We start from the raw sequence: 22,477 nt of genomic DNA, 5'->3' as shown, positions 1-22,477 counted from the left end.
TTCATCAATTTATCCAGTCATCCAGCCATTCATTCATTGTCATTTATTTATTCATTCATCTGCCATAATTCCATGACATTTGTTTGATTACAGAGACTCCAGCAAAACACTGCAATGTTTGAGTCAATTGGCCTCAAGTCCAAAGGAGAGAAAGGAGAGAGAGTAAGTGGTAACTCTCTCATCATACATTGTCTATGTAGGCTATCATCTAAACACACTGATACAGTAGAGTTCTGTGCCCTTGAGCAAGGCACTTAACCCCCACTGATACAGTAGAGTGCTGTGCCCTTGAGCAAGGCACTTAACCCCCACTGATACAGTAGAGTGCTGTGCCCTTGAGCAAGGCACTTAACCCCAACTGCTTGAAGATCACTGCCCAGCGGCTGGTCCTGTGCTGCTCCCAGCCGTGTGCGTTTGTGTGCGTTTGTGTGTGTTGGATTGTTTGTTTCTTTGAGTGGCCGTGTGTCAGAATTGATGATGAAAGTTGACAGAATCGCTGCTATACATTCTTCTGTAGCATCTGACAGTTAGGCATTCAACAATCTGTCTTTGTTTGGTCCTATAATTGTGTTTTAATAAGCCATTTTATACACAGAAGATCTCTGCTAAACACAGTCAAGCTGTTCATACACAGAAGATCTCTGCTAAACACAGTCAAGCTGTTTATACACAGAAGATCTCTGCTAAACACAGTCAAGCTGTTTATACACAGAAGATCTCTGCTAAACACAGTCAAGCTGTTTATACACAGAAGATCTCTGCTAAACACAGTCAAGCTGTTTGTACACAGAAGATCTCTGCTAAACACAGTCTGTCTGTTTATATTTCTCTCTGTGATCAGCGATAACTTTGGAACGAAATTGACTAGAAATACAAAGTTGCTCATGTCTGTAATTGAACAACCCACTGGGCACACACTGGTTGAATCAACGTTGTTTTCACATCATTTCAATGAAATGACGTTAAACCAACATGGAAAAGATGTTGAATAGACGTCTGTGACTAGTGGGAAGTGAAGGATAAAAAGATGTTTAAAATTCAACGCTAGATGACTGTATTATAGGCTACATAACGTAGGCCTAAATATTTAAATAATATTTAACTACATGTTCAGTTAATGGAGTTATATTAGTAAGCTACGCTGTCTGTAATGTATATATATTTCATGATGTATAAGAACGTGTGCAATGATGTGCCAAATGAATCTGTGATTGAGTGTAATTACTATAGGGTAAGCATTAGAATAAGCTGCCTCAATATTAGCAGCCATTAGGTGATAATATAGCTCTAGGAGCTGACCCATTGTCAGTATTGTGGAATAATTCTAATGTTAAGGTAAGATTTTAATGGAGAAAGCTGATCCGAGAGCAGTGCTGCCTTTCTTTCCACCCTATCAGTATTGACACATGCTCCAACGACGCACTTAGCGAGTGTTTTTTCTGCGTGGTGTTTTGGGAAATGCATGTTAAACCGTTGGCCGTTGTAGGAAAGATGCATCGTTAAAACATGGGAAGCCTAAATTCCATTGCTTTCGGGAAACCGGGCCCAGGACAACACACCTTCCACCTCCACTCAGCTTAGCGCCAGGCGTAGCAAATCAACAACAATACAATGATCCTATTGATCTCAGTGTGTCCTCAGTGTTCATTGATACTGGACTTCACATAGAAACAGAGATCAAATGTTATATTTGGGTCAGTACTCCTTTTTCAATCTTTCTTCTTGGTTGTGTAATGTGTTTTTGTGTGATGAATATTTGTATTGGTTTTCTCAGTGACATATGACGTGAAGGTGTGTAGTGGAACAATGATAGTGGCATCAAAACAGATACAGAAGACAAACAGAAAAGAAAAAGGGAAAACAAATCTGTGTTGTGTATTTTTTGACACTGTATTTTTTTCATTTAACAGGGACTTCCTGGAACAGATGGTGTCCCCGGGTTGCCAGGACGACCAGGACGAACCGGACCCCCAGGTTCAGCCGGACAACGGGTAAATCTAACAAAGAAAGAAACAGTCTTATTTTACTCTGAGTGTACAAAACGTTAGGAACACCTTCCTAATATTGAGTTGCATCCCCTTTTGCCATCGGAACAGCCTCAATTTGTCAGGGAATGGACTCGACAAGCTGTCGAAAGTGTTCCACAGGGATGCTTGCCCATGCTGACTCCAATGCTTCTCACAGTTGTCTCAAGATTGCTGGATGTCCTTTGTGTGGTGGACCATTCTTGATACACACGGGAAACTGTTGAGCATGAAAAACCCAGCAGCGTTGCAGTTCCTGACATATTCAAACCGGTGCGCCTGGCACCTACTACCACACCCTGTTCAAAGGCACTTAAATATTCTGTCTTGCCCATTCACCCTCTGAATTGCACACACACACAATCCATGTCTCAATTGTCTCAAGGCTTAAAAATGGTTCTTTAACCTGTCTCCTCCTCATCTACACTCATTTGAAGTGGATTTAACACATGACATCAATAAGGGATCATAGATTTAACCTGGATTCACTTGGTTAGTCTATGTCATGGAAAGAGCAGGTGTTCTTAATGTTTTGTACAGTCAGTGTATCGGGATGATGTAAAACTTGTCCTGTTTTAACAATGTATTGGACTGTTATGCACCGTTACTGTGTGTGTGTGTGATTTACATTTTTTAAAGTGCTTCTGTGAGCCTGTCACCACAAAGTAAAGTTATTCTAGGAATTAAGCTTAAGCCTTCCATTGTGCAAAACTGGTTGAAATGACAGTTTTGCTCACAGCTTATTAACTACATTTGAATTTATGCCACTTATGTAAATGAGATGTTTCTAATGCCAGTTTTCTCTCTGTTTCAGGGTTTAGAAGGTGTTCCAGGTGATCTGGTATGTTCAATGTGCTTATGGAGGCAATGTTTATTAGTGTCTAGTAGTGTACCCATAAGCTCAAACTCTATTCCCAAATTGGTGCACTACTTTTGACCAGGACCTATAGGGCTCTGGTCAACACTAGTGCACTGCAGTATATAGGGAATAGGGTGCTTTTTAGGATGCAGACCCTAGGTCTGTTCTTCAGAATGACTTATAAGGCCATTAATGCCTGTGTCTCTGTTTTCAACTTGTTCTCTACAACTCTTTCCACTTTTAATCCTTCATAATAAAAACATGTCGTTACTAATCATAGATGCCATGCACTTTGAGTGACAGTTTTCCATAATACTATGATTATGTTGACACCTGTGGGCACATGAAATTAAGTTTCTCAGTTTTATATCCTAGCTTAAACTGTTGAATCCGTCGTCTCCAGTTTTCTGAGATGTTTCCCTCAAGGCTCAAAGTTTGTGGGGGTTGAATTGGTTCCATAACGGTGAAACTAACGGTTATTTCTGACACCATGCAATATTAAACTAGCTAGCTTTGGTGAGCAATGACCAAGTGTGTATTCATTCAGCCATCTTTATTCAAAACTTTATTTCCCGTGGCTTCAGGTGGCTGCCTAATCATGTCATTACACTCATCCTTTTATGATTTCCTGTCAGATGATCTAGTGTGTCATTGTGAACGCTGTCATGTATCGATTTTAATGTTATTTTCTGTAATCACAGGGTCCTCCTGGTATCACTGGTCCAAAAGGCCAGAGAGGAGAGAGGGTAAGTCCAACCGAACAACATGAGTCTGGAAGCAAGTAGATGTTATAAGAAATGTTAGGATTATCTGTGCAATATAAAATGTAATGCTAACCAATAGGGTCATGTGATTAAAGCATTAAGTTTGAACTCTACCTATAGACCTTCCTGCCTTCATGCCAAACCCTTTGTCGCCTGTTTTTATCTTCAAGTTTTAGATAATCATACTACGAGTTCACCACAAGGTGATATTATGTGACCTTTGACCTCTCTCTGCCAGGGGGAGCCTGGGTATGTTATAGGGGGCATAGGAGACGGCCATTATGCTCCTGGACGAAAGGGAGAGCCTGGATCATCAGTGAGTTTTCACAACACAGATCCTAAAACAACTTTGTTTTATAAAGGCTTTATAAAGGCCTTATAAAGGGATATACATGTTTCATAAAGGGTTTGGAAATTGTATTACCTGAAATAACTTGTTTTGTTCCTTCAACATCATAAATAATTGATACTACATGCTTCCTCTGATTAAGGAATACAAATGATATGGTTGTTGTTTAATGTCCTATCCTGCTCTGATAAAAGGGACCCCAAGGGGCTCCGGGTGTACCAGGGGTCTCTGGACCCCCAGGCCTGCCTGGACAGTCAGGTTCACCTGGGTCCTCAGGGATATCTGTTAAGGTAAGACAGACAGATAGTGCAGGTAGATCTTACATACTATTATTATTATTATATCACATAATAATAATCGTTCAACAAGACTGTGACCCCATTTTGAGTTTTCTGTATGTTATGTGTGTTGATGTGTCATTCAAAAAGACATACTACAAGTATCATGTTGTCAGCACACAATGGAAATAATATTGGGGATAAAATACATCCCTGAGGGACTCCGTTGTAACCAGTTCATATGATAAAATGTCTTTCACATTGACCTTCTGTGGCCGGTCACTTAACAATCTTAAATGATATGGGTTTCACAACATTGATTGATTTGATGTGTTTATGTTCTATTCTTCCCTTGCAGGGGGAACATGGGGAGGCAGGTGCTAAAGTGAGTGGGTGGTTCCTTTCTCCTTTATTTTCTTCAACAGTATAATTACTGCTTTGGGTCAAGGGAAGCTGGAGCTTGCTAAGTCAATGGAATTCACCTAAATTGGAATGAAAAACTGGCACGGTGTTGATATGAATAGAACAATGCTGCCAGGATTATGAATTCGTTTTAGCGATCGCATTTTCAACACACATTTTGGGCTTTGCTGACAATTCTAGAAATGGGTGTTGATTTTTCAAAACTAGTATTTGGTCATGTATTGCCTTTGCCAGGGCTACTTTGAAAAAGAGCTTCCTGTCACGACAGGACTCACCTGGATAAATACAAAAGAAATGAATACAAGTCATTCATGATACATCTATGTTTAATATTGCCCAATAACTTGATAAACGCAAATTTAACCTCTGTTCCTTGCTGGTATGTTATTAATTAAATAACATTAGTGTTTTGTGATGTTTTGAAAGGGTTTGCGTGGGAAAGCAGGGGCCAAAGGAGACAAAGGAGATCATGGTAAAGATGTAAGTGTTTAGTTTCTGTTATGCAGCAAGCAGCCTAGCAATTAGAGTGTTGGGCCAGTAACTGAAAGGTCGCTAGTTTGAATTCCAAAGCCGACAAGGTGAAAAACCTGCCAATGTGATCTTGAGCAAGGCACTTAACCCTAATTGCTTCAGGGTTGCCATTGATAATTTCAGACACTGGCCGTGAAACAACTCTCTGATGGTGTCTCAGGGAGAGATGTGATAAGCAAGAGAAAAACACTTTCTGAATAGGACAAATATAAGCACCCACCAAATTATGATGATTTATTATGCTCAGTTTGTGTTAATTAAACTATAACACCACATTGCTATTTCTAAGTATTGGCTTTTAGTTCATGTGTTGTTCAATCTTTCTTCCTTTCCTTGTTGTCTGTCTCAAACCAGGGCCAAGCAGGGTTACCTGGTCCCATTGGAATTGATGGTGTTCCAGGCTTCCCAGGTCAAAAGGGATATAAGGTAAGAGTGTCCCTCGCCAAGAAGTTACAGTATACCTGAAGGGACATTATCTTGTGGTTTCCTCTGTATATTTGAATGAAGCCACAGCGAATATCATATTTGAATACTATTGGTTTATGTGGGTATTATACTGCATGTTGATCTGATTACGGTTATGATAGGATTCTGATTGGTGATTTGTCCTGTTCTTCCCAGGGAGAGGAGGGGATCGGGGTTCCCGGTGTCCAGGGGCCTCGTGGAGAGCCAGGGGAGAAGGTACAAACAGTTCATACATGCACTCATCAACATGAAGTGTGTGTATCGCTTCACCTCAATTGTGTAGTTTGTTAGTCACGTATTAGCTAATCATTGGTTTAACTTTGTCTTGCAGGGAAATATAGGCCTATCAGGACCTGAGGGACTAAAGGTTCTTCATTTATGTTAACACTTTGATTTGAAGCTCAAACAACATAGGAACTCTGCCAACCCGTTGGACTGCAGTATGGACCTAGTTATTCACACCATTGAAGTATCATCTTTGTTCTGCCTTTCTAAGGGAGAGGCTGGTGTTCAAGGGATACAAGGGATTGTCGGACCACGGGTATGCATCAACTTTATATTTGTTTATATTGGATACACATACAAAAGTGGAGACCATTATCATGTACTTTATATACAGACTTTCGTAATTAAATTATACCGGCTGGATGGTTTCTCTCCAGTGGTGTAAAGTACTTAAGATAAAAATACTTTGAAGTACTACTTAAGTAGTTTTTTTGGGTATCTGTACTTCACTTTAGTATTTATATTTTTTGACAACTTTTACTTTTACTTCACTACATTCCTAAAGAAAATGATGTACTTTTTACTCCATACATTTCCCTGACACCCAAAAGTACTCGGTACTTTTTGAATGCTTTGGAGGACAGAAAATGATCCAATTTGCACACTCAAGAGAACCTCCCTTGTCACCCCTACTGCCTCTGATCTGGCGGACTCACTAAACACAAATGCTTTGTTTTTAAATGATGTCTGAGTGTTGGAATGTGACCTTGGCTATCCGTAAATTAAAAAACAAGAAAATTGTGCCGTCTGGTTTGCTTAATATAAGGAATGTTCCATTATTTGTATTTTTACTTTTGATACTTTTGAAGTATATTTTAACAATTACATTTACTTTTAATGCTTAAGTATATTTAAAACCAAATACTTTTACTCAAGTAGTATTTTACTGGGTGACTTCACTTTTACTTGAGTCATTCTATTAAAGTATCTTGACTTTTAATCAAGTATGAGGTTTGAGTACTTTTTCCACTACTGTTTCTCTCCTCCTTTAGGGGAAGAAGGGAGTGAAAGGCATCCAAGGGGATAAGGTCAGTTAAATCCACACTGATTTGCTCTACCGCTCATTACGCCGCCTCATATTGAAATATTCTCTGAATAATTAATAAGAGTGGTGTTTCATCAGCTGATTAAATGAGAAAATCTATTTATTTCAGCTCCAGGTCAATCGCTGGGCTGTGTATGGCTTAGAATGTGTGTGTGTGTGTGCGCGTGCGCGCCCGTGCATCTGTTTGCGTACGCCAGTCCGAGCACAAGCCAATGAAGTGCAAGTCCCCACCTCATAACAGTTATCACATCTCCTGCTACGATAGATAGTATGTTTTTACTCTACAGGCAGGTGTGTGAGTAGCTCATCAGATTATGATCATGGTGATAATGTGGTGGTAATGTTATGGTTATGTCTCCTACAGGGCGATCGAGGAGAGGTGGGGCCTATGGGAACACAGGGAGTGACAGTGAGTATAACCAGCCATTACAGAATCAATCATTACCACACTACCAAACCTGGGCTGTGTTCATTTGGGCATGCAGAAACAGAAAACAAAAATGAGTGTTTCTTACTGGACAAGTCCGGGTAGTCCCTCTCCGTTTCAGTTTGTCTTCCATTTGGTGCCTATTGAAGACGGCCTCGAGTCTATTGACTTACAGTCTGTAGGGCTTTTATGGCTTACCCTCCCTTCACAAATCCTCTGATTACAAATTTGCTCTCTTTATCCTTCAAATCGCTTGTGTTGTAACTTTTCATTGAGAAAGTTTGCAACTAGTTAGGTGAACCCACTTCCCCTGCCCTCTCCCTCCACACATTATCTGTGTGAAGGAGTGTGTCTTCCTTAGGGAAATTAACCCAGTTGATTAGATTGAAGTGGGCAGCCATCCTCCTCCAACCTGTCCAGCCATGGGCTACATCGGCCCGCTAATAGACGACTAGTAAAGGCCCAGTGCACTACTTTTATTATTATTATTAATGTTTTTTTTTATTCTGATTTTTCAGGGGGTGCTGCAGAACCCTCAGCACCCCTACCTCCCACGGCTATGGGTGTGTCAGGACTAATGGTCTATCTGAGAAGGTCTTGCATCACTGAGCTTTAATTCAACCTAATTGGAATGTGCATAATGAATACAGGAGGTTTATCTCAAATCATCATCATCATCATTATCTCAAATTTATCTCAAATTATAACCTTCTGAGTTCCATTATACAGTGCCTTCTGAGTTCCATTATACAGTGCCTTCTGAGTTCCATTATACAGTGCCTTCTGAGTTCCATTATACAGTGCCTTCTGAGTTCCATTATACAGTGCCTTCTGAGTTCCATTATACAGTGCCTTCTGAGTTCCATTATACAGTGCCTTCTGAGTTCCATTATACAGTGCCTTCTGAGTTCCATTATACAGTGCCTTCTGAGTTCCATTATACAGTGCCTTCTGAGTTCCATTATACAGTGCCTTCTGAGTTCCATTATACAGTGCCTTCTGAGTTCCATTATGCAGTGCCTTCTGAGTTCCATTATACAGTGCCTTCTGAGTTCCATTATACAGTGCCTTCTGAGTTCCATTATACAGTGCCTTCTGAGTTCCATTATACAGTGCCTTCTGAGTTCCATTATACAGTGCCTTCTGAGTTCCATTATACAGTGCCTTCTGAGTTCCATTATACAGTGCCTTCTGAGTTCCATTATACAGTGCCTTCTGAGTTCCATTATACAGTGCCTTCTGAGTTCCATTATACAGTGCCTTCTGAGTTCCATTATACAGTGCCTTCTGAGTTCCATTATGCAGTGCCTTCTGAGTTCCATTATACAGTGCCTTCTGAGTTCCATTATGCAGTGCCTTCTGAGTTCCATTATGCAGTGCCTTCTGAGTTCCATTATGCAGTGCCTTCGGAAAGTATTCAGACTCCTTTACTTTTTCCACATTTTGTTAGGTTACAGCCTTATCCTAAAATTGATTAAATAGTGTTTTTTCCTTCATCAATCTACACACAATACCTCATAATGACAAAGCTAATTAAATATATATATATATATATATATATATATATATATATATATAACATTTACATTTGCTCAGTACTTTGTTGAAGCACCTTTGGCAGCAATTACAGCATTGAGTCTTCTTGGCTATGGCGCTACAAGCTTAGCACACCTGTATTTGGGGAGTTTCTCCCATTCTTCTCCACAGGTTGGATGGGGAGTGTTGCTACACAGCTATTTTCAGGTCTCTCCAGAGATGTTTGATTGGGTTCAAGTCCGGGCTCTGGCTGGGCCAGTCAAGGACATTCAGAGACTTGTCCCAAAGCCACTCCTGCGCTGTCTTGGCTGTGTGCTTAGGGTCATTGTCCTGTTGGATGGTGAACCTTTGCCACTGTCTGAGGTCCTGAGTCCTCTGGAGTAGGTTTTCATCAAGGATCTCTCTGTACTTCGCCCCGTTCATCTTAGCCTCAATCATGACTAGTCTCCCATTCCCTGCCGCTGAAAAACATCCCCACAGCATGATGCTGCCACCATCATGCTTTACCGTAGGGATGGTGTCAGGTTTCCTCCAGACGTGACGCTTGGCATTCAGGCCAAAGAGTTGAATCTTGGTTTCGTCAGACCAGAGAATCTTGTTTCTCATGGTCTGAGAGTCTTTGGGTTCCTTTTGACAAAACTGAGAAGTGGCTTCGTCTAGCCACTCTACCATAAAAGCCTGAATAGTAGAGTTCTGCAGAGATGGTTGTCCTTCTGGAAGGTTCTCCCATCTCCACAGAGGAACTCTAGAGCTCTGTCAGAGTGACCATCTGGTTCTTGGTCACCTCCCTGACCAAGGCCCTTCTCCCCTGATTGCTCAGTTTGGCCAGGCGGCCAGCTCTAGAATGATTCTTGGTGGTTCCAAACTTAATCCACTTAAGAATGATTGAGGCCACTGTGTTCTTGGGGACCTTCAATGCTGCAAACATTTGTTGGTACCCTTCCCCAGATCTGTGCCTAGACAATCCTGTCTCGGAGCTCTACGGACAATTCCTTTGACCTCATGGCTTAGTTTTTGCTCTGACATGCTGTGTCAACTGTGGGACCTTGAATAGACAGGTGTGTGCCTTTCCAAATCATGTCCAATCAATTAAATGTACCACAGGTGAACTCCAATCAAGTTGTAGAAACATCTCAAGGATTATCAATTTCAAAGGGTGATCATTTCAAAGGGTCTGAATGCCTATGTAAATAAGGTATTTTTTATATATTATTTTATACATTTGCAAAAAATTCTAAAAACCTTTCTTCGCTTAGTCATTATGGGGTATTGTGTGTAGATTGCTGAGGATTTTTATTTTATATAATCCATTTTAGAATAAGGCTGTAATGTAACAAAATGTGGAAGAAGTCAGGGGGTCTGAATACTTTTCGAAGGCACTGTTTATGTTTGGAAAAGTATGAATAATTTCAGTCAAGCATTTGCTCCAATGGCTGATATTGACTGACATTAATATTTTTTATTTCAATTGGCCAATTAACACTGTAACCCATAACAAATACAGTGCCTTGCGAAAGTATTCGGCCCCCTTGAACTTTGCGACCTTTTGCCACATTTCAGGCTTCAAACATAAAGATATAAAATTGTATTTTTTTGTGAAGAATCAACAACAAGTGGGACACAATCATGAAGTGGAACGACATTTATTGGATATTTCAAACTTTTTTAACAAATCAAAAACTGAAAAATTGGGCGTGCAAAATTATTCAGCCCCCTTAAGTTAATACTTTGTAGCGCCACCTTTTGCTGCGATTACAGCTGTAAGTCTCTTGGGGTATGTCTCTATCAGTTCTGCACATCGAGAGACTGAAATTTTTTCCCATTCCTCCTTGCAAAACAGCTCGAGCTCAGTGAGGTTGGATGGAGAGCATTTGTGAACAGCAGTTTTCAGTTCTTTCCACAGATTCTCGATTGGATTCAGGTCTGGACTTTGACTTGGCCATTCTAACACCTGGATATGTTTATTTTTGAACCATTCCATTGTAGATTTTGCTTTATGTTTTGGATCATTGTCTTGTTGGAAGACAAATCTCCGTCCCAGTCTCAGGTCTTTTGCAGACTCCATCAGGTTTTCTTCCAGAATGGTCCTGTATTTGGCTCCATCCATCTTCCCATCAATTTTAACCATCTTCCCTGTCCCTGCTGAAGAAAAGCAGGCCCAAACCATGATGCTGCCACCACCATGTTTGACAGTGGGGATGGTGTGTTCAGCTGTGTTGCTTTTACGCCAAACATAACGTTTTGCATTGTTGCCAAAAAGTTCAATTTTGGTTTCATCTGACCAGAGCACCTTCTTCCACATGTTTGGTGTGTGTCCCAGGTGGCTTGTGGCAAACTTTAAACGACACTTTTTATGGATATCTTTAAGAAATGGCTTTCTTCTTGCCACTCTTCCATAAAGGCCAGATTTGTGCAATATACGACTGATTGTTGTCCTATGGACAGAGTCTCCCACCTCAGCTGTAGATCTCTGCAGTTCATCCAGAGTGATCATGGGCCTCTTGGCTGCATCTCTGATCAGTCTTCTCCTTGTATGAGCTGAAAGTTTAGAGGGACGGCCAGGTCTTGGTAGATTTGCAGTGGTCTGATACTCCTTCCATTTCAATATTATCGCTTGCACAGTGCTCCTTGGGATGTTTAAAGCTTGGGAAATCTTTTTGTATCAAAATCCGGCTTTAAACTTCTTTACAACAGTATCTCGGACCTGCCTGGTGTGTTCCTTGTTCTTCATGATGCTCTCTGCGCTTTTGACGGACCTCTGAGACTATCACAGTGCAGGTGCATTTATACGGAGACTTGATTACACACAGGTGGATTGTATTTATCATCATTAGTCATTTAGGTCAACATTGGATCATTCAGAGATCCTCACTGAACTTCTGGAGAGAGTTTGCTGCACTGAAAGTAAAGGGGCTGAATAATTTTGCACGCCCAATTTTTCAGTTTTTGATTTGTTAAAAAAGTTTGAAATATCCAATAAATGTCGTTCCACTTCATGATTGTGTCCCACTTGTTGTTGATTCTTCACAAAAAAATACAGTTTTATATCTTTATGTTTGAAGCCTGAAATGTGGAAAAAGGTCGCAAAGTTCAAGGGGGCCGAATACTTTCGCAAGGCACTGTAAATATGAATGTTATCATTTTTAATTTTTCAGAAAGTGTTGTCAAAATGTACCTTGTTATGACTCATATGTTATGAGTAGGCCTATGTGTTCTTGGCTATCATGTTATATGATCTAGATTTATTTGAAGCCTTTTCCAGAAATTAGAATTACACCAAAAATGAAAGCAATTGTCTGATGATGGTGCTGGACCAATTGTCTGAGGATGGTGCTGGACCAATTGTCTGAGGATGGTGCTGGACCAATTGTCTGAGGATGGTGCTGGACCAATTGTCTGAGGATGGTGCTGGACCAGTTGTCTGAGGATGGTGCTGGACCAATTGTCTGAGGATGGTGCTGGACCAATTGTCTGAGGATGGTGCTGGACCAATTGTCTGAGGATGGTGCTGGACCAATTGTCTGAGGATGGTGCTGGACCAATTGTCTGAGGATGGTGCTGGACCAGTTGTCTGAGGATGGTGCTGGACCAGTTGTCTGAGGATGGTGCTGGACCAGTTGTCTGAGGATGGTGCTGGACCAATTGTCTGAGGATGGTGCTGGACCAATTGTCTGAGGATGGTGCTGGACCAGTTGTCTGAGGATGGTGCTGGACCAATTGTCTGAGGATGGTGCTGGACCAATTGTCTGAGGATGGTGCTGGACCAGTTGTCTGAGGATGGTGCTGGACCAATTGTCTGAGGATGGTGCTGGACCAGTTGTCTGAGGATGGTGCTGGACCAGTTGTCTGAGGATGGTGCTGGACCAATTGTCTGAGGATGGTGCTGGACCAATTGTCTGAGGATGGTGCTGGACCAATTGTCTGAGGATGGTGCTGGACCAGTTGTCTGAGGATGGTGCTGGACCAGTTGTCTGAGGATGGTGCTGGACCAGTTGTCTGAGGATGGTGCTGGACCAATTGTCTGAGGATGGTGCTGGACCAATTGTCTGAGGATGGTGCTGGACCAGTTGTCTGAGGATGGTGCTGGACCAATTGTCTGAGGATGGTGCTGGACCAATTGTCTGAGGATGGTGCTGGACCAGTTGTCTGAGGATGGTGCTGGACCAATTGTCTGAGGATGGTGCTGGACCAATTGTCTGAGGATGGTGCTGGACCAATTGTCTGAGGATGGTGCTGGACCAATTGTCTAAGGATGGTGCTGGACCAATTGTCTGAGGATGGTGCTGGACCAATTGTCTGAGGATGGTGCTGGACCAATTGTCTGAGGATGGTGCTGGACCAGTTGTCTGAGGATGGTGCTGGACCAATTGTCTGAGGATGGTGCTGGACCAATTGTCTAAGGATGGTGCTGGACCAGTTGTCTGAGGATGGTGCTGGACCAGTTGTCTGAGGATGGTGCTGGACCAATTGACATAAAAAGAAAAGGGGACAGTTTCATGAAAAAGCTTTAAATAAAAGTTCAAATCCAGGTCATGTGACATGATTAACCAAAACACAGGGCCCTAGTTATGAGATTTGATGACCTTATTTAACAAGATATATTTATTTTCTGTATAATAAGTTCAGGTAAGTTTGTTATGTGTATTGTTCAGGATATGAATAGATATGTTGTCCTCCGCTCTCTCAGGGCTTTGCGGGGGCTCTTGGCCAGAAGGGTGACGAGGTGAGTATTCATGGAGTGTGAGTGTTAGTGTGAGTGTTAGTGAGAGTGTTAGTGAGAGTGTTAGTGAGAGTGTTAGTGAGAGTGAGAGAGGTAAGCCTTTGGTCTCACTCCACAGGGACAGAGAGGAGTTCCTGGTGACCCAGCCAAAGGGGTAATGTTACAATACCAAATAATTCTCCCTGACTACATTTACCTAAATACATGTTTTACACACAGTACTATCAAATAATGCATAATATTATGCTTACTCTCCGTTTCATCACAACAGATCCTTGGTCCCACAGGAAAGAAGGGTACCAGGGTAAGTGGCTTATTATTGTTTAAGTATTTTTAACTTTAGGTAAAACCTGCAAACCCTAAGGTGCCCCTAACCACACATCTGCATTACAACAAACTCTAAGCCATCGTATCCTAACAGTTAAAGTGCTGTTAATTGGTGGTGGGATTATTCTCTCACAACAAGGACCAAATCCCCAGGCCTGCCTGTCAACAAACAACACAATTACATTTCTGCTTAGTGGCCACTGGGGACTCATGGATTACCCATGATACACCACAGAGATAGCTATTTCCTCTCTAGATGTAGTCGTCCAAGATCTATTGTTAAAAGTTAGAGTTTAAGGAGGGGCTCTTCAGATCTTTCTTTGTTAAAACAACACGTCAAAGGCCCCCTTGGTTGCTAAGCTGCTTTTCATTGTTGTTCTGTAAGTGGTTGTAGTGTTTATTGATTGGCCTGTGTGTCTGTGACTGTCTGTGTTGTGTTTATTGATTGGCCTGTGTGTCTGTGACTGTCTGTGTTGTGTTTATTGATTGGCCTGTGTGTCTGTGTGACTGTCTGTGTTGTGTTTATTGATTGGCCTGTGTGTCTGTGTGACTGTCTGTGTTGTGTTACTCAGGGTGACATTGGTCCCATCGGTCCGACTGGACCCCAGGGAGTAAAAGGGGTCCAAGGAGTCAAAGGAGAGAAGGTAAACCACACAGAATAGTGTCATCCATCTTGTCATTACCTCAGGTTCCAGCATAACCCATTTCCTAACCTGAAATTCACCCCTACCCAGCAGACATAACAATCACATGGTAGGTTTAACAATCACATGGTCGACACAACAATTACATGGTCAACATAACAATCACATGGTCGACACAACAATTACATGGTCAACATAACAATCACATGGTCGACACAACAATTACATGGTCAACATAACAATCACATGGTCGACACAACAATTACATGGTCAACATAACAATCACATGGTCGACACAACAATTACATGGTCAACATAACAATCACATGGTCGACACAACAATTACATGGTCAACATAACAATCACATGGTCGACACAACAATTACATGGTCAACATAACAATCACATGGTCGACACAACAATTACATGGTCAACATAACAATCACATGGTCGACACAACAATTACATGGTCAACATAACAATCACATGGTCGATACAACAATTACATGGTCAACATAACAATCACATGGTCGATACAACAGTCACATATAACATATTATTGTGTTGTGACGGCCGGATAGAGAAACAACGGTGTTGTGTGTGTGGTCTGTCTGTTGGGTTTCTACAGGGTAGTCCTGGGTTCGGCATTCCTGGACAGCAGGGACCAAAGGGAGAAAACGGTGAAAGGGTGAGTGCTTCACTACCGGTGTGTGTCATTGGTCAGATGGTTGTCTGATTAAATCACCATGGGAGCGTACCTGTTCTGGACATTTCCTTTTCTTTGATAGGATCTTCTGTCCTGCACCTGATAAGTTAGATATGCATATTTATCGATTTTTTCTATTGGTCAGATGAGCCATGATGACACTCTAGGACAGGCTGACATGTTTGATGCGTTTGTTGGTCTCCTCCACCTTACAGGGAAATGTTGGCTTGTCTGGGAAACCTGGACCCAAGGTAAATAACTTCTCTCAGTCCACTTCACATGCCATCAATATCATTACATTGTAGGGACATTTTAGAGATATTCAAATAAAAAGTACACGCAGCGTGTCAGTGATTCCATCTTTACAGGGGCACGATGGCTCTAAAGGGGCAGGGGGAACTGTTGGGGTCCCCGGGAATCCTGGAGCACCAGGACTAAGAGGTAAAGATGTAAGTAAATCATGACTGGCTGTTATTGCAATGGTGTGTGTGTGTGTGTGTGTGTGTGTGTGTGTGTGTGTGTGTGTGTGTGTGTGTGAGAGAGAGAGATAAATGGGATCAATACATTCACATAGTTCTTCAAACAGTCAGCATGGGTTAGATGACACTATTGGCGTGACAATTATCCTTGTTTATAGGGTGTGCCTGGAATCAAAGGAGAATCAGGACTACGGGTGAGTTCATTCATCTGTATCCGCTGGACAATATTTAAGCAATAAGGCCCAAGGATGTGTGGTATATGGCCAATATACCACAGCTAAGGGCTGTTCTTATGCACGATGCAACGCATAGTGTCTGGACACTGCCCTTAGACATGGCATATGCAGGTAGCCTAGTGGTTAGAGCGTTGGACTAGTAACCAAAAGGGTGCAAGATCGAATCTCCGAGCCGACAAGGTACAAATCTGTCGTTCTGCCCCTAAACAAGGCAGATAACCCCATGTTCCTTGGCTGTCATTGAAAATAAGAATTTGTTCTTAACTGACTTGCCTAGTTAAATAAAGGTAAAATAAATCAAATAAAAAATAATTATTGTCCATATATCACAAACCCCAGAGGTTCCTTGTTGCTATTATAAACTGGTTACCAACGTAATTAGAGCAGTAAAAATAAATGTTTTGTCATACCCGTGGTATACGGTCTAATATACCATGGCCTTCAGCCAATCAGCATTCAGGGCTTGAACCCCCCAGTTTATATTTCAGTATAGTCTCCTTGTATGTAACTTACCGTAAATGCAATGAAACCTCTGCCAATAGCTCTGAACCTCTATGGCACAGGGTAATTCACTCACCATGTTACCTCTGGTTTACTGGTTCAAGCCCCAATCCTGCTGTTCCTCCTCAATCGCTACAACAGCATTATATTTAGACACAGCACCTACAGCATATGATTGGATACAACACCCACAAACATGCGGTGAGTCACAGTTTTTCTCTCTGTTATGAATGCTTTCTCCTCAGGGAGAGCAGGGACCAGCGGGTGAGCCTGGTGAGAGAGGAACAAGGGTAATGTCTCCATGTTCTACCCAACTCTTATCATTTCTCTGCACACAAGTTTGAAATATGCTGCACTGTTGGTTGGAGTGGATATTTATTGGCTTATCCTCACTCTATACTGTGACTGTAGGGCCCACTGGGGTTACCGGGACGACCAGGGGACCCAGCAGAGAAAGGAGATACCGGGAACATTGGTTTGCCTGTAAGCATTGTCTGACTTTACTATCAAGCGCCATTTTGTTTGTAAAACTTTATTAGTCACTGTCAAAGATACAAACCTGATTGATTTGAATTGCTCAGCGTGGTTGGATATGTTCAGCGATATGATTTCCTCTTTGTTTCAGGGAACGGAGGGAAAGAAAGGAGAGCCTGTAGGTGTACATTCACAACAACATGACAGACATGTATCACTGCATGCAGCGGTTGGCTGACTCTCCATCACACTTGGTTTAGGTCAATGTCTCACGTCACTGACTTCGCCCATTGTTCAGGAACATCAACACTCTTGTGTTTCTAATTATATTCCTAGACTGATAAATGCACAAATGAAAAATCCCAGCTTTATTAATCATGTTCTGTTCCCCTTGAGTGAGTGTTGCATCTCCCATCAGTATTGTGATGGTGATGCAGGACTGCTCAGCTCGCACAATGTGTTTACTAGCCGCTAGTTGACCGCACAACCCTCTTGTTTTGTTTTGTTCCCATGGTCTCGCCTCTGAAGGGAAAACCAGGACCTCCGGGAGGCGCGCAAGTAAGTCCATCATCCGTTACCTCTTCAGAACAACTTTCCATGAACTCAGCCATCCCTGGCAGATGGAACCAGTGAGAAGATGCTTGATGCTCCTAGAAGCCCAAGGGGTTAGATTATATATCCAGGGAGTTAGATGAAAACATGTGATTGAACATGAACTTTTTTTGGTTGGTTCATTTAGTTTCATATGACTAGTCCATCTTTAATTTAACCCTTTCAAGACCCTTTATGAAGAGGACTGGACTTGTTTCATATTTCTGTTGTGTTTGTTCCCTCCAGTTCAGTTCAGACAACAATATCCTGACTAGGGTGATCAAGGTGAGATAAGTGGAATCTACGTCATCGGCATGACATGGATCACTGCATAATAGATTTATATGTACTTAATCACAGTATAATAGATGTACTTTATCACAGTATAATAGATGTACTTTATCACAGTATAATAGATGTACTTTATCACAGTATAATATATGTACTTTATCACAGTATAATAGATGTACTTCATCACAGTATAATATATATACTAAATCACAGTATAAAATATATTTACCTAATCACAGTTTAATAGATGTACTTTATCACAGTTTAATAGATGTGCTTCATCACAGTATAATACATTGACATGTATTCCTATTGTTCAAGCTCTTCTCCAGAAATAACCTTTCTATTCTATACTGTTCTATTTTATTATATTATTTTCTATTCTATTTGATTATGCTATTTTTTTTAATATTCTATTCAATTGTTCTTTTCTATTCTATTTGATTGGGGCTGGTGTGTTTTCTCATCCATCAGGGTGAACCAGGACATCCCGGAGAGCCCGGTCTCAGAGGGGAGACAGGTCTGCCTGGACAAAGGGTGAGTGTGCTACTTAGAGGTCACAGGTCATGTTTGGCAGGTCATGGTAATAATAGCACTGTATTCTTCTCTCTGTAGGGTCCTGATGGAAAACCAGGATCTCCAGGAACGGTATGACCACATGAGTAACAATGAAGAGCTCTGTCGCTAAGTTGTGTCGCTAAGACTTTTCAAACGTTCTGTGAACAGGCTGATAGAAGCTATGTATGTAATACCCACAACGTTGAATGACCTCTAAATAACTGTGACCTACAGGGTGAAGGTTGAGGGCTTATATTGGTATTACATTGTTGTAACTGATGTTTACATCTGACCCCTGATAACATGTTTGACAGGGAGGGTCTGGGTCAGGGAGAGATGGTCTGGATGGGTTACCAGGAAAACCTGGATCCAAGGTTTGGACACCTCATTCCCTCACTTCCTTTCACATCTGTTGTTGTTTTTCAAATGTGAACACACACAAACATACACGTACATAGACTAGATGTATTGTTGTAGTTTGTCAGAATAACAGAACCATTATCACAGTAAGAGTTCACATTGACACAATTGGGTGTTGATCGTTCAATCCATAAAAAGTTGTAGCAGATAATCAAGGTGTTGTGCTTTGAATGGTTTCCTGTCTGCAGGGTGACCCAGGAAAGACAGGCGAGCCAGGAACGGTGAGTGCAGTATTCATACCCTTTGAATAAACACATTTTGCTCTAATTCCTTTAATCAGAGGATAACTGCAGTCCTACAGAGCTACAGGGTGTGTTTAAAGCCCAGCTCTGATAAACCTGATTAAACCAATTGTGGTTTAAATTAAAGACCGTTGTTAGTTGGTGATCAGTTGATTCAGGGAGTGTTACTGCTTGGTGAGACAAAACCCTGCATTGGCTGTGGTTCTCTAGGACTACAGCAGTTTCCCTCTTGCATTACACTACATTACATTGATTGATGATGTGCATGGACTAACCAAGTACTTCAGAAGATGTTTTGGGTTACGTTGGGATTAGACAGTCAAGCTAGCTCACAATGTTTTTCTAAGTTATATTCTTCAAGAATCAAACAGTAGGTATTATTCATTTAAATGATCAAAAACCATACAGTTGGTGGTGTGACTTTCATAATTTACACGTTTAAGGCTTCTGATGAGAAAGCCTTCTGCTGTGCATAGTATGTGGACTTCTCTCAGCAGGAACTTGTCACAGGTTCACCTACTGTATAGGGGATTGGTGATTACAGCCTATTCATTGAACATTATGTACTAGCAATGTTGTACTAGGTTGATGATTGTTAGTCATCCATGAGTCATTTAACAATATCATAATGTATACAGAGGGCAAGGAACCCCACTTATAGATGGGAAACGTGTGTGTGTGTGCGTGCGTGTGTGCGTGTGTGTGTGCGTGTGTGTGCATGCGAGTGTGTGTGCATCCGTGCGTGTGTGTGTGTGTGCGTGTGCATGTGTGCGTGCCTGTGTGTGTCGGTCTGAGCAGAGGGGAGAGAAAGGAGACCAAGGCAGGATGGGGATTGCTGGAATGCCTGGTTTACCTGGGACCCCAGTGAGTATGTTTCTGTCATCATTATAATATACACATACAGTAATTCAATTTGACATGACTTAATATACAGTTGAAGTCGGAAGTTTACATACACTTAGGTCATTAAAACTCGTTTTTCAACCACTCCACAAATTCCTTGTTAACAAACTATAGTTTTGGCAAGTCGGTTAGGACATCTACTTTATGCATGACACAAGTCATTTTTCCAACAATTGTTTCCAGACAGATTATTTCACTTATAATTCACTGTATCACAATTCCAGTAGGTCAGAAGTTTACATACACTAAGTTGACTGTACCTTTAAACAGCTTGGAAAATTCCAGAAAATGATGTCATGGCTTTAGAAGCTTCTGTCAATTGGAGGTGTACCTGTGGATGTATTTCAAGGCCTACCTTCAAACTCAGTGCCTCTTTGATTGACATCATGGGAAAACCAAAATAAATCAAGTATAAACACCATGGGACCACGCAGCCGTCACACCGCTCAGGAAGGAGAAGCGTTCTGTCTCCTAGAGATGAACGTACTTTGGTGCGAAAAGTGCAAATCAACCTTGTGAAGATGCTGGAGAAAATCGGTACAAAAGTATCTATATCCACAGTAAAATAAGTCCTATATCGACATAATCTGAAAGGCCACTCAGCAAGGAAGAAGACACTGCTCCAAAACCATCATAAAAAAAGCCAGACTACGGTTTGCAACTGCACATGGGGACAAAAATCGTACTTTTTGGAGAAATGCCCTCTGGTCTGATGAAACAAAAATAGAACTGTTTGGCCATAATGACCATCGTTATGTTTGGAGGAAAAAGGGGGAGGCTTGCAAGCCGAAGAACACCATCCCAACCGTGATGCACGGGGGTGGCAGCATCATGTTGTGGGGGTGCTTTGCTGCAGGAGGGACTGGTGCACTTCACAAACTAGATGGCATCATGAGGGAGGAAAATGATGCGGATGTATTGAAGCAACATCTCAAGACATCAGTCAGGAAGTTAAAGCTTGGTCAGAAATGGGTCTTCCAAATGGACAATGACCCCCAAGCATACTTCCAAAGTTGTGGCAAAATGGCTTAAGGACCACAAAGTCAAGGTATTGGAGTGGCCATCACAAAGCGCTGACCTCAATCCTACAGAGAATGTGTGGGCAGAACTGAAAAAGCGTGTTCGGGCAAGGAGGCCTACAAACCTGACTCAGTTACACCAGCTTTGTCGGGAGGAATGGGCCAAAATTCACCCAATTTATTGTGGGAAGCTTGTGGAAGGCTACCTGAAATGTTTGACCCAAGTTAAACAATTTAAAGGCAATCCTACCAAATACTAATTGAGTGTATGTAAACTTCTGACCCACTGGGAATGTGATGAAATAAATAAAAGCTGAAATAAATCATTCTCTCTACTATTATTCTGACATTTCACATTCTTAAAATGAAGTGCTGATTCTAACTGACCTAAGACAGTGAATTTGTACTAGGATTAAATGTCAGGAATTGTGAAAAACTGAGTTCAAATGTATTTGGCTAAAGTGTATGGTAACTTCCGACTTCAACTGTACATAGGTATTCCAACAATTTGGCTATGATTTGTATAGCAAAAACACTATGTCATTATTTGAAGTTATATTTTTTTGCTAGTTGTAAGTGGAATATTTACCTCCTGATATGTAGGGTAGACCTGGCATTGATGGAAAGAGAGGTCTGGCTGGAAAAGATGTGAGCATTTGTTTCTCTTTGTCAAATAATATTGTATTTTTTTTAATGTTCCTGCTCTGTTCCAGCATTTTAATGAGATCACTTAAAAAATACCCACAAATACCCCCAAAATTAAGTCTTCCTAATTCTTCTCTTGAGACAGGGAGAGCAAGGACAAAGGGGAGATGATGGCAAAAAGGTATGATTTGGAGCAAGTCTGGCTATTCCCCAAACACACCAACACAATAAACCATATTTGTGATTTTGCGTCTCTAACCCTAGGGTGATACAGGTGAATCGGGAGCTGAGGTAAGATATTTTATTTTAATAAGGCAGTATTAATTATCATCAAATTATTAACATGATAATTAAGCCCAATTGTTAATTTCTCCTATCTCCCCCCAGGGTAAAAAAGGGGAATTGGGTGCTCCGGGCCCACCTGGTACCCATGTTCTGGTCACTCAACAAGAGGTAAGTACATCTCCACATTCCCTACAAACTGGTGCACCATGTAAGAACAATCTTCTACATTATCCATGATAACCCGTCTGTCTATTGCAGGGTTCTCCAATAGGCATCCTATGTGGTTTTATTTGACCCCACCAAGTAAAAAAATGATGATGGAAAAAAACTATATACAGTGCCTTGCGAAAGTATTCGGCCCCCTTGAACTTTGCGACCTTTTGCCACATTTCAGGCTTCAAACATAAAGATATACAACTGTATTTTTTTGTGAAGAATCAACAACAAGTG

At 41.4% G+C, this 22,477-nt stretch overlaps 1 protein-coding gene across 2 annotated transcripts in view; it reads left to right on the top strand.

The window, feature by feature from the left end:
• LOC110501000 (uncharacterized) overlaps positions 1–22,477 on the top strand; it is a 153,453-nt gene that overhangs the window by 48,294 nt on the left and 82,682 nt on the right. The window contains exons 29-64 of one of the 2 annotated variants that reach the window (XM_090200936.1): positions 94–162; positions 1,911–1,991; positions 2,839–2,865; positions 3,585–3,629; positions 3,886–3,963; positions 4,191–4,286; positions 4,633–4,659; positions 5,124–5,177; positions 5,583–5,654; positions 5,850–5,909; positions 6,025–6,060; positions 6,190–6,234; positions 6,971–7,006; positions 7,388–7,432; positions 13,674–13,709; positions 13,825–13,860; positions 13,978–14,010; positions 14,606–14,677; positions 15,306–15,365; positions 15,599–15,634; positions 15,752–15,832; positions 16,021–16,056; positions 16,845–16,889; positions 17,011–17,082; positions 17,225–17,251; positions 17,602–17,631; positions 17,911–17,949; positions 18,430–18,492; positions 18,571–18,603; positions 18,828–18,887; positions 19,122–19,154; positions 19,974–20,039; positions 21,701–21,745; positions 21,888–21,923; positions 22,007–22,033; positions 22,130–22,195. In XM_090200936.1, coding sequence (XP_090057062.1) covers positions 94–162; positions 1,911–1,991; positions 2,839–2,865; positions 3,585–3,629; positions 3,886–3,963; positions 4,191–4,286; positions 4,633–4,659; positions 5,124–5,177; positions 5,583–5,654; positions 5,850–5,909; positions 6,025–6,060; positions 6,190–6,234; positions 6,971–7,006; positions 7,388–7,432; positions 13,674–13,709; positions 13,825–13,860; positions 13,978–14,010; positions 14,606–14,677; positions 15,306–15,365; positions 15,599–15,634; positions 15,752–15,832; positions 16,021–16,056; positions 16,845–16,889; positions 17,011–17,082; positions 17,225–17,251; positions 17,602–17,631; positions 17,911–17,949; positions 18,430–18,492; positions 18,571–18,603; positions 18,828–18,887; positions 19,122–19,154; positions 19,974–20,039; positions 21,701–21,745; positions 21,888–21,923; positions 22,007–22,033; positions 22,130–22,195 — 1,803 coding nt within the window. Of the gene's footprint in view, positions 1–93; positions 163–1,910; positions 1,992–2,838; positions 2,866–3,584; positions 3,630–3,885; positions 3,964–4,190; positions 4,287–4,632; positions 4,660–5,123; positions 5,178–5,582; positions 5,655–5,849; positions 5,910–6,024; positions 6,061–6,189; positions 6,235–6,970; positions 7,007–7,387; positions 7,433–13,673; positions 13,710–13,824; positions 13,861–13,977; positions 14,011–14,605; positions 14,678–15,305; positions 15,366–15,598; positions 15,635–15,751; positions 15,833–16,020; positions 16,057–16,844; positions 16,890–17,010; positions 17,083–17,224; positions 17,252–17,601; positions 17,632–17,910; positions 17,950–18,429; positions 18,493–18,570; positions 18,604–18,827; positions 18,888–19,121; positions 19,155–19,973; positions 20,040–21,700; positions 21,746–21,887; positions 21,924–22,006; positions 22,034–22,129; positions 22,196–22,477 lie in introns of those variants that run through there. The other variant, XR_016486876.1, reaches the window with a different exon arrangement.

The sequence above is a fragment of the Oncorhynchus mykiss genome, chromosome 15, assembly GCF_057628025.1.
Source record: "Oncorhynchus mykiss isolate SJ-2025 chromosome 15, ASM5762802v1, whole genome shotgun sequence".
Lineage (NCBI taxonomy): Eukaryota > Metazoa > Chordata > Actinopteri > Salmoniformes > Salmonidae > Oncorhynchus > Oncorhynchus mykiss.
The sequence above is the reverse complement of the archived record's forward strand: the minus strand, read 5'-3'. Positions and strand labels throughout refer to the sequence as shown.